General features: G+C 46.7%; 1 protein-coding gene across 1 annotated transcript in view; it reads right to left on the bottom strand.

The window, feature by feature from the left end:
• Window positions 1-3,144: 3,144 nt before the first annotated feature.
• The window catches only part of LOC121578751, a 30,791-nt gene continuing 21,570 nt past the window's right edge, over window positions 3,145-12,365 (bottom strand). Inside the window, exons 6-11 of the mRNA XM_045214477.1 lie at window positions 11,850-11,984; window positions 8,045-8,153; window positions 7,430-7,596; window positions 7,169-7,321; window positions 3,425-4,092; window positions 3,145-3,150 (exon numbers count right to left, since the gene is read on the bottom strand). Of these exons, the coding sequence (XP_045070412.1) occupies window positions 3,145-3,150; window positions 3,425-4,092; window positions 7,169-7,321; window positions 7,430-7,596; window positions 8,045-8,153; window positions 11,850-11,984 (1,238 nt within the window). The remainder of the gene's footprint in view (window positions 3,151-3,424; window positions 4,093-7,168; window positions 7,322-7,429; window positions 7,597-8,044; window positions 8,154-11,849; window positions 11,985-12,365) is intronic.

Raw genomic sequence — 12,365 nt, 5'->3', positions numbered from 1 at the left:
AGCTAGCTAGCTGACAGGATGTTAGGGTATATCACCTCTAAGACATGGAAGGGGACAGGGGATGATGGCAGGGAGGAGGCTGACAGGATGTTAGGGTATATCACCTCTAAGACATGGAAGGGGACAGGGGATGATGGCAGGGAGGAGGCTGACAGGATGTTAGGGTATATCACCTCTAAGACATGGAAGGGGACAGGGGATGATGGCAGGGAGGAGGCTGACAGGATGTTAGGTATATCACCTCTAAGACATGGAAGGGGACAGGGGATGATGGCAGGGAGGAGGCTGACAGGATGTTAGGTATATCACCTCTAAGACATGGAAGGGGCAGGGGATGATGGCAGGGAGGAGGCTGACAGGATGTTAGGTATATCTACCTCTAAGACATGGAAGGAACAGGGATGATGGCAGGGAGGAGGCTGACAGGATGTTAGGGTATATCACCTCTAAGACATGGAAGGGGACAGGGGATGATGGCAGGGAGGAGGCTGACAGGATGTTAGAGTATATCACCTCTAAGACATGGAAGGGGCAGGCTGGGAGGGCAGGGAGGAGGCTGACAGGATGTTAGGGTATATCACCTCTAAGACATGGAAGGGGACAGGGGATGATGGCAGGGAGGAGGCTGAGAGGATGTTAGAGTATATCACCTCTAAGACATGGAAGGGGACAGGGGATGAGGGCAGGGAGGAGGCTGACAGGATGTTAGGGTATATCACCTCTAAGACATGGAAGGGGACAGGGGATGATGGCAGGGAGGAGGCTGACAGGATGTTAGGTATATCACCTCTAAGACATGGAAGGTGACAGGGGATGATGGCAGGGAGGAGGCTGACAGGATGTTAGGGTATATCACCTCTAAGACATGGAAGGGGACAGGGGATGATGGCAGGGAGGAGGCTGACAGGATGTTAGGGTATATCACCTCTAAGACATGGAAGGGGACAGGGATGATGGCAGGGAGGAGGCTGACAGGATGTTAGTGTATATCACCTCTAAGACATGGAAGGGGGCAGGCTGGGAGGGCAGGGAGGAGGCTGACAGGATGTTAGGTATATCACCTCTAAGACATGGAAGGGGACAGGCTGGGAGGGCAGGGAGGAGGCTGACAGGATGTTAGGGTATCACCTCTAAGACATGGAAGGGGCAGGGATGATGGCAGGGAGGAGGCTGACAGGATGTTAGGGTATATCACCTCTAAGACATGGAAGGGGACAGGGGATGATGGCAGGGAGGAGGCTGACAGGATGTTAGAGTATATCACCTCTAAGACATGGAAGGGGCAGGCTGGGAGGGCAGGGAGGAGGCTGACAGGATGTTAGGGTATATCACCTCTAAGACATGGAAGGGGACAGGGATGATGGCAGGGAGAGGCTGACAGGATGTTAGGGTATATCACCCTCTAAGACATGGAAGGGGACAGGGGATGATGGCAGGGGAGGAGGCTGACAGGATGTTAGGTATATCACCCTCTAAGACATGGAAGGGGACAGGGATGATGGCAGGGAGGAGGCTGACAGGATGTTAGGGTATATCACCTCTAAGACATGGAAGGGGCAGGGGATGATGGCAGGGAGGAGGCTGACAGGATGTTAGGGTATATCACCTCTAAGACATGGAAGGGACAGGGATGATGGCAGGGAGGAGGCTGACAGGATGTTAGGTATATCACCTCTAAGACATGGAAGGGGACAGGGACGATGGCAGGGAGGAGGCTGACAGGATGTTAGGGTATATCACCTCTAAGACATGGAAGGGGACAGAGATGATGGCAGGGAGGAGGCTGACAGGATGTTAGGTATATCACCTCTAAGACATGAAGGGGACAGGGGATGATGGCAGGGAGGAGGCTGACAGGATGTTAGGTATATCACCTCTAAGACATGGAAGGGGGCAGGCTGGGAGGGCAGGGAGGAGGCTGACAGGATGTTAGGGTATATCACCTTTAAGACATGGAAGGGACAGGGGATGATGGCAGGGAGGAGGCTGACAGGATGTTAGGGGTATATCACCTCTAAGACATGGAAGGGGACAGGCTGGGAGGGCAGGGAGGAGGCTTGACAGGATGTTAGGGGTATATCACCTCTTAGACATGGAAGGGGGGCAGGCTGGGAGGGCAGGGAGGAGGCTGACAGGATGTTAGGGTATATCACCTCTAAGACATGGAAGGGGGCAGGGGATGATGGCAGGGAGGAGGCTGACAGGATGTTAGGGTATATCACCTCTAAGACATGGAAGGGGACAGGGGATGATGGCAGGGAGGAGGCTGACAGGATGTTAGAGTATATCACCTCTAAGACATGGAAGGGGGACAGGATGATGGCAGGAGGAGGCTGACAGGATGTTAGGTATATCACCTCTAAGACATGGAAGGGGACAGGGATATGGCAGGGAGGAGGCTGACAAGATGTTAGGGTATATCACCTCTAAGACATGGAAGGGGGCAGGGGATGATGGCAGGGAGGAGGCTGACAGGATGTTAGGTATATCACCTCTAAGACATGGAAGGGGGCAGGCTGGGAGGGCAGGGAGGAGGCTGACAGGATGTTAGGGTATATCACCTCTAAGACATGGAAGGGACAGGGATGATGGCAGGAGGAGACTGACAGGATGTTAGGTATATCACCTCTAAGACATGGAGGGACAGGGATGGCAGGGAGGAGGCTGCAGGATGTTAGGGGTATATCACCTCTAAGACATGGAAGGGGACAGGGGATGATGGCAGGGAGGAGGCTGACAGGATGTTAGTGTATATCACCTCTAAGACATGGAAGGGGGCAGGCTGGGAGGGCAGCTAGCTAGCTGACAGGATATCACCTCTAAGACATGGAAGGGGACAGGGGATGATGGCAGGGAGGAGGCTGACAGGATGTTAGTGTATATCACCTCTAAGACATGGAAGGGGGCAGGCTGGGAGGGCAGCTAGCTAGCTGACAGGATATCACCTCTAAGACATGGAAGGGGACAGGGGATGATGGCAGGGAGGAGGCTGACAGGATGTTAGAGTATATCACCTCTAAGACATGGAAGGGGACAGGGGATGATGGCAGGGAGGAGGCTGACAGGATGTTAGTGTATATCACCTCTAAGACATGGAAGGGGACAGGCTGGGAGGGCAGCTAGCTGACAGGATGTTAGGGTATATCACCTCTAAGACATGGAAGGGGACAGGGGATGATGGCAGGGAGGAGGCTGACAGGATGTTAGTGTATATCACCTCTAAGACATGGAAGGGGGCAGGCTGGGAGGGCAGCTAGCTAGCTGACAGGATGTTAGGGTATATCACCTCTAAGACATGGAAGGGGACAGGCTGGGAGGGCAGGGAGGAGGCTGACAGGATGTTAGGGTATATCACCTCTAAGACATGGAAGGGGACAGGCTGGGAGGGCAGGGAGGAGGCTGACAGGATGTTAGGGTATATCACCTCTAAGACATGGAAGGGGACAGGGGATGATGGCAGGGAGGAGGCTGACAGGATGTTAGGGTATATCACCTCTAAGACATGGAATGGGACAGGCTGGGAGGGCAGGGAGGAGGCTGACAGGATGTTAGTGTATATCACCTCTAAGACATGGAAGGGGACAGGGGATGATGGCAGGGAGGAGGCTGACAGGATGTTAGGGTATATCACCTCTAAGACATGGAAGGGGACAGGGGATGATGGCAGGGAGGAGGCTGACAGGATGTTAGGGTATATCACCTCTAAGACATGGAAGGGGGCAGGCTGGGAGGGCAGGGAGGAGGCTGACAGGATGTTAGGGTATATCACCTCTAAGACATGGAAGGGGACAGGGGATGATGGCAGGGAGGAGGCTGACAGGATGTTAGGGTATATCACCTCTAAGACATGGAAGGGGACAGGGGATGATGACAGGGAGGAGGCTGACAGGATGTTAGTGTATATCACCTCTAAGACATGGAAGGGGACAGGGGATGATGGCAGGGAGGAGGCTGACAGGATGGTGATGACCAGAGGGTTCAGTTCAGCCTTCAGCTTCTCAGAGATCAGAGGTCGGTCCAGACTGATGCTACACAGACCCTCATTCACCCCAGAGGAACACGTCACCAGGCAGTCAGACAGACACTGGTCTCCTAGCGTACACACCAAACAAAGGACCAGATTGACATACTTTAACATTTACATTTTAGTCATTTAGCAGACGCTCTTATCCAGAGCGACTTACAGGAGCAATTAGGGTTAAGTGCCTTGCTCAAGGGCACATTTACGTCATTTAATACAAAATTTAATACAAAAATGTTGTTCTTCATCTAAGTTTTAGAACTACAATAACTTTGTCATGCCAACAGTAAAACATGTGATGTGTCTGTCCTTTGGTGTTGTGATCCTGTGTTTCAGGGGTTCAGTTATAACTGGGGCTTTCTGGAGGGGCTACAGGTGTCTCTAATTGGCTAGCCTCTGCCGACTCCCAACAACCGGATGGTTCGTTTTTCTGGGGAAATGGAAAGAGAGCCTGAGAGCTTTTGGGCGTTAACAAGGCGAAACTCCATCTTAACTCCTCCTCCACATTTACTGGATTGGTTGAACAGTGCAGAAGAAAACCTCTCAACAGTTTCTTTGTTTTCTTGTCTCGACCAGTATGTAGAGGCTACGTCAGGTTACTAATCGGCTAGTGAGGTTTGTAATAGGGATGCAGTGAAAGGCTCAGTATAGTCAAATCCAATGTATTTATAAATCCCTTTTTACATCAGCAGATGTCACAAAGTGCAATACAGAAACCCAGCCATTATATCCCATCCGTTTCCTTCCATGACATTCTATCACATTTCCTTTTTTCCATTATATTCAATTTCCTTCCATTCCATTCTATCCATTTCCGTTTCCTTCCATTCTATTCTATACCATAACCCTTTCCTTCCATTCTATTCTATACCCTAACCCTTTCCTTCCATTCTATTCTATACCATAACCCTTTCCTTCCATTCTATTCTATACCATAACCCTTTCCTTCCATTCTATTCTATACCATAACCATTTCCTTCCATTCTATTCTATACCATAACCCTTTCCTTCCATTCTATTCTATACCATAACCCTTTCCTTCCATTCTATTCTATACCATAACCCTTTCCTTCCATTCTATTCTATACCATAACCCTTTCCTTCCATTCTATTCTATACCATAACCCTTTCCTTCCATTCTATTCTATACCATAACCCTTTCCTTCCATTCTATTCTATACCATAACCCTTTCCTTCCATTCTATTCTATACCATAACCCTTTCCTTCCATTCTATTCTATACCATAACCCTTTCCTTCCATTCTATTCTATACCATAACCCTTTCCTTCCATTCCATTCTATCCATTTCCGTTTCCTTCCATTCTATTCTATACCATAACCCTTTCCTTCCATTCTATTCTATACCATAACCCTTTCCTTCCATTCTATACCATAACCATTTCCTTCCATTCTATTCTATACCATAACCCTTTCCTTCCATTCTATTCTATACCATAACCCTTTCCTTCCATTCTATTCTATACCATAACCCTTTCCTTCCATTCTATTCTATACCATAACCCTTTCCTTCCATTCTATTCTATACCATAACCCTTTCCTTCCATTCTATTCTATACCATAACCCTTTCCTTCCATTCTATTCTATACCATAACCCTTTCCTTCCATTCTATTCTATACCATAACCCTTTCCTTCCATTCTATTCTATACCATAACCCTTCCCTCCATTCTATTCTAACCATAACCCTCCTTCCATTCCATTCTATCCATTTCCGTTTCCTTCCATTCTATTCTATACCATAACCCTTTCCTTCCATTCTATTCTATACCATAACCCTTTCCTTCCATTCTATACCATAACCATTTCCTTCCATTCTATTCTATACCATAACCCTTTCCTTCCATTCTATTCTATACCATAACCCTTTCCTTCCATTCTATTCTATACCATAACCCTTTCCTTCCATTCTATTCTATACCATAACCCTTTCCTTCCATTCTATTCTATACCATAACCCTTTCCTTCCATTCTATTCTATACCATAACCCTTTCCTTCCATTCTATTCTATACCATAACCCTTTCCTTCCATTCTATTCTATACCATAACCCTTTCCTTCCATTCTATTCTATACCATAACCCTTTCCTTCTATTCTATTCAATACCCTAACCCTTTCCTTCCATTCTATTCTATACCATAACCCTTTCCTTCCATTCTATTCTATACCATAACCCTTTCCTTCCATTCTATTCTATACCATTTCCCTTTAGTGATATCCTATTCAATCAATCACATTTTATTTATAAAGCCCTTTTTACATCAGCAGATGTCACAAAGTGCAATGCAGAAACCCAGCCTAAAACCCCCCTCACAGAAACCCAGCCTAAAACCCCCCACACAGAAACCCAGCCTAAAACCCCCCACACAGAAACCCAGCCTAAAACCCCCCTCACAGAAACCCAGCCTAAAACCCCCCACACAGAAACCCAGCCTAAAACCCCCCACACAGAAACCCAGCCTAAATCCCCTTTCATTCCATTGCATTCTATCCTATTTTCCATTAATTCAATCCCTTTCCCCTGTCCTTCATTTCAATCCCATTACACTTATTTCCCATTCTATTCCATTTCCCTACATTTTGTATTTATTTATTTTTAGTAACTTTTTACCCCTTTTTTTCTCCCCAATTCCATGATATCCAATTGGTAGTTACAGTCTTGTCCCATTGCTGTAACTCCCGTACGGACTCGGGAGAGTGGCGAAGGTCGAGAGCCATGCGTCCTCCGAAACACGACCCTACCAAGCCGCACTACTTCTTGACACACTGCTCGCTTAACCCGGAAGGCAGCCGCACCAATGTGTCGGAGGAAACACCGTACAACTGGCAACACGAGTCAGCGTGCATGCCCCCGGCCCGCCACTAGGAGTCGCTACAGCGCAATGGGACAAGGACATCCCGGCCGGCCAAACCATCCCCTAACCCGGACGACGCTGGGCCAATTTTGCATCGCCTCATGGGTCTCCCGGTTGCGGCCAGATGCGACACAGCCCAGAATTCAACCCGGGTCTGTAGTCTCGCCTCTAGCACTGCGGTGCAGTGACTTAGACCGCTGCGCCACTATATTTCCTTCCATTCCATCCCCTTGTCATTCTATTCTATCGCATCCCAGTCTCTCCTATCTCACCTGCCAGGAGATAGACGTAGCTGAGTTCTAGTGATGCCACTCCGTTCCTCCTGATGTGCTCAGTGTGAGCAGCAGTCTCCTGGGTCGTCTTGATGAGCGCCTTCTTCCCAGGCACCACCAACTGGTCCTTTACTGAACCAGTCTTCATAGGAGCTGAGGTGAGAGAAACCAATGACTTTATACTGTATGTGTCAGCTGATAATGACAGGGTTTCTATAGAAATAAACAGCATCAAACAGCTGTTCCAGACCAGTCACGTACGGACAGTTGTCTTGCTGGTTTCTTTTGTGGCTTTGGAGGACTGGTCCAGAGCTGATTTCTTCTGGCCTGGTTTTGATGAAGTGGAATCCTTCTCCTTCTCCTGGTCCACTGGGCCATCAAGTTTGGTGCTCTTTGAGTCGACTGCCTGCAAGTCCCGTTCCACTGATCTAAAACATCACAGGAATAATGGGAAAGTTTGTAAAGCTGGCAATGAAATATTGAAAAGACATTGATCAGCCAATCCCATTACAACTATGTTAACCAGAGATGTTTCCTAACTAATATTGTGTGTGTGTGTGTGTGTGTGTGTGTGTGTGTGTGTGTGTGTGTGTGTGTGTGTGTGTGTGTGTCTGTGTGTGTGTGTGTGTGTGTGTGTGTGTGTGTCTGTGTGTGTGTGTGTGTGTGTGTGTGTGTGTGTGTGTGTGTGTGTGTGTGTGTGTGTGTCTGTGTGTGTGTGTGTGTGTGTGTGTGTGTGTGTGTGTGTGTGTGTGTGTGTGTGTGTGTGTGTGTGTGTGTGTGTGTGTGTGTGTCTGTGTGTGTGTGTGTGTGTGTGTGTGTGTGTGTGTGTGTGTGTGTGTGTGTGTGTGTGTGTGTGTGTGTGTGTGACTGTCTGACCTGGCTCCACATTGTTCTGTGACTGAGACCAGCGATCCTGTGTTGAGGGCAGCTGAGGAGGAGACCTTCTCACTGGCTGTCACCTCCGTGGTGGATGCCTTGGATTCAACTGGTGGGTAATGTTAACATGTTATACTGTAGGCTATGGGCTCAACTGGTGGGTAATGTTAACATGTTATACTGTAGGCTATGGGCTCAACTGGTGGGTAATGTTAACATGTTATACTGTTGGCTATGGATTCAACTGGTGGGTAATGTTAACATGTTATACTGTAGGCTATGGGCTCAACTGGTGGGTAATGTTAACATGTTATACTGTAGGCTATGGGCTCAACTGGTGGGTAATGTTAACATGTTATACTGTAGGCTATGGGCTCAACTGGTGAGTAATGTTAACATGTTATACTGTTGGCTATGGATTCAACTGGTGGGTAATGTTAACATGTTATACTGTAGGCTATGGGCTCAACTGGTGGGTAATGTTAACATGTTATACTGTAGGCTATGGGCTCAACTGGTGGGTAATGTTAACATGTTATACTGTAGGCTATGGGCTCAACTGGTGGGTAATGTTAACATGTTATACTGTAGGCTATGGGCTCAACTGGTGGGTAATGTTAACATGTTATACTGTTGGCTATGGGCTCAACTGGTGGGTAATGTTAACATGTTATACTGTTGGCTATGGGCTCAACTGGTGGGTAATGTTAACATCATGTTATATTGTTGGCTATGGGCTCAACTGGTGGGTAATGTTAACATGTTATACTGTAGGCTATGGGCTCAACTGGTGGGTAACGTTAACATGTTATACTGTAGGCTATGGGCTCAACTGGTGGGTAATGTTAACATGTTATACTTTTGGCTATGGGCTCAACTGGTGGGTAATGTTAACATGTTATACTGTTGGCTATGGATTCAACTGGTGGGTAATGTTAACATGTTATACTGTTGGCTATGGATTCAACTGGTGGGTAATGTTAACATGTTATACTGTTGGCTATGGATTCAACTGGTGGGTAATGTTAACATCATGTTATACTGTTGGCTATGGGCTCAACTGGTGGGTAATGTTAACATGTTATACTGTTGGCTATGGGCTCAACTGGTGGGTAATGTTAACATCATGTTATACTGTTGGCTATGGGCTCAACTGGTGGGTAATGTTAACATGTTATACTGTTGGCTATGGATTCAACTGGTGGGTAATGTTAACATGTTATACTGTAGGCTATGGGCTCAACTGGTGGGTAACGTTAACATGTTATACTGTAGGCTATGGGCTCAACTGGTGGGTAATGTTAACATGTTATACTGTTGGCTATGGGCTCAACTGGTGGGTAATGTTAACATGTTATACTGTAGGCTATGGGCTCAACTGGTGGGTAATGTTAACATCATGTTATACTGTAGGCTATGGGCTCAACTGGTGGGTAATGTTAACATGTTATACTGTAGGCTATGGGCTCAACTGGTGGGTAATGTTAACATGTTATACTGTAGGCTATGGGCTCAACTGGTGGGTAATGTTAACATGTTATACTGTTGGCTATGGATTCAACTGGTGGGTAATGTTAACATGTTATACTGTAGGCTATGGGCTCAACTGGTGGGTAACGTTAACATGTTATACTGTTGGCTATGGGCTCAACTGGTGGGTAACGTTAACATTGTATTGTCTTCATGGCTACTCCTATTTGATTTCATATGGATTGATCCTTTAGAAGGGTTTGCTTTATTTCTGACACCATAACATGTGAAGTCCACTGTTCTGTTCTACTTTCTGAACACATTATGGTACTGATCCACTGTTCTGTTCTACTTTCTGAACACATTATGGTACTGATCCACTGTTCTGTTCTACTTTCTGAACACATTATGGTACTGAACCACTGTTCTGTTCTACTTTCTGAACACATTATGGAACTGATCCACTGTTCTGTTCTACTTTCTGAACACATTATGGTACTGATCCACTGTTCTGTTCTACTTTCTGAACACATTATGGTACTGATCCACTGTTCTGTTCTACTTTCTGAACACATTATGGATACTGGTGAATATATGGTGTATAGCAGGGTTCTTCAATTCCGGTCCTGGAGGGCCGAAACACCTCTGTTTTTCATCCTCTCCTTCTAATCAGGGGCTAATTCAGACCTGGGACACCAGGTGAGTGCAATTAACTACCAGGAAGTGTTTCGGCCCTCCAACCTCCAACTACCAGGAAGTGTTTCGGCCCTCCAACCTCCAACTACCAGGAAGTGTTTCGGCCCTCCAACCTCCAACTACCAGGAAGTGTTTCGGCCCTCCAACCTCCAACTACCAGGATAATGTTAACATGTTATACTGTAGGCTATGGGCTCAACTGGTGGGTAATGTTAACATCATGTTATACTGTAGGCTATGGGCTCAACTGGTGGGTAATGTTAACATGTTATACTGTAGGCTATGGGCTCAACTGGTGGGTAATGTTAACATGTTATACTGTAGGCTATGGGCTCAACTGGTGGGTAATGTTAACATGTTATACTGTTGGCTATGGATTCAACTGGTGGGTAATGTTAACATGTTATACTGTAGGCTATGGGCTCAACTGGTGGGTAATGTTAACATGTTATACTGTAGGCTATGGGCTCAACTGGTGGGTAACGTTAACATGTTATACTGTAGGCTATGGGCTCAACTGGTGGGTAACGTTAACATGTTATACTGTTGGCTATGGGCTCAACTGGTGGGTAACGTTAACATTGTATTGTCTTCATGGCTACTCCTATTTGATTTCATATGGATTGATCCTTTAGAAGGGTTTGCTTTATTTCTGACACCATAACATGTGAAGTCCACTGTTCTGTTCTACTTTCTGAACACATTATGGTACTGATCCACTGTTCTGTTCTACTTTCTGAACACATTATGGTACTGATCCACTGTTCTGTTCTACTTTCTGAACACATTATGGTACTGAACCACTGTTCTGTTCTACTTTCTGAACACATTATGGAACTGATCCACTGTTCTGTTCTACTTTCTGAACACATTATGGTACTGATCCACTGTTCTGTTCTACTTTCTGAACACATTATGGTACTGATCCACTGTTCTGTTCTACTTTCTGAACACATTATGGATACTGGTGAATATATGGTGTATAGCAGGGTTCTTCAATTCCGGTCCTGGAGGGCCGAAACACCTCTGTTTTTCATCCTCTCCTTCTAATCAGGGGCTAATTCAGACCTGGGACACCAGGTGAGTGCAATTAACTACCAGGAAGTGTTTCGGCCCTCCAACCTCCAACTACCAGGAAGTGTTTCGGCCCTCCAACCTCCAACTACCAGGAAGTGTTTCGGCCCTCCAACCTCCAACTACCAGGAAGTGTTTCGGCCCTCCAACCTCCAACTACCAGGAAGTGTTTCGGCCCTCCAACCTCCAACTACCAGGAAGTGTTTCGGCCCTCCAATCTCCAACTACCAGGAAGTGTTTCGGCCCTCCAACCTCCAACTACCAGGAAGTGTTTCGCCCTCCAACCTCCAACTACCAGGAAGTGTTTCGGCCCTCCAACCTCCAACTACCAGGAAGTGTTTCGGCCCTCCAACCTCCAACTACCAGGGAAGTGTTTCGGCCCTCCAACCTCCAACTACCAGGAAGTGTTTCGGCCCTCCAACCTCCAACTACCAGGAAGTGTTTCGGCCCTCCAACCTCCAACTACCAGGAAGTGTTTCGGCCCTCCAACCTCCAACTACCAGGAAGTGTTTCGGCCCTCCAGGACCGGAATTGAAGAACCCTGGTGTATAGGATACTGGTTTACCTGTAGCACAGTGGAGCTCAGAGAACCTCTTGAAGTCCATGGACAAGGCATCTTCTCTCTTATTGGACGATCTGGTCCTGGGATTCTTCTTCTCAAACATAATTCTCAACTTGTACACCATGCTCTTTGTCCCACCTTAAAGCAGAGATTTTCATCTGAAATCCTGATAGTTCAAACACTGGAACGTGTGATGTAATCTACACCTGGATTAGACTGGCAGAAACCCTAATTATTTAGTTGAATGTTTTTATATTTGGGTGTCATTGTTGTAGCTCCCTCTTCAATCAGCATGGATCTCAAACCATGCTACAATATTAAAGCAGATTGTTGTAGCTCCCTCTTCAATCAGCATGGATCTCAAACCGTGCTACAATATTAATATCTTCTCCTACAGACGTTCTATATACAGATGCTTCATATTGTTACATCCTGTGAGAGATCTGGCTCCTTCTAGCAGTGGTGTAACTCTGGTCGTTGGGCCAGTTCATTTTGTATGGCCTGGTGCTCCGGGTGGGC

Source organism: Coregonus clupeaformis, unplaced genomic scaffold, assembly GCF_020615455.1.
Source record: "Coregonus clupeaformis isolate EN_2021a unplaced genomic scaffold, ASM2061545v1 scaf0264, whole genome shotgun sequence".
In the NCBI taxonomy this organism is placed as follows: domain Eukaryota; kingdom Metazoa; phylum Chordata; class Actinopteri; order Salmoniformes; family Salmonidae; genus Coregonus; species Coregonus clupeaformis.
Note: the sequence above shows the minus strand (reverse complement) of the source record. Positions and strands in the feature narration are given on the sequence as shown.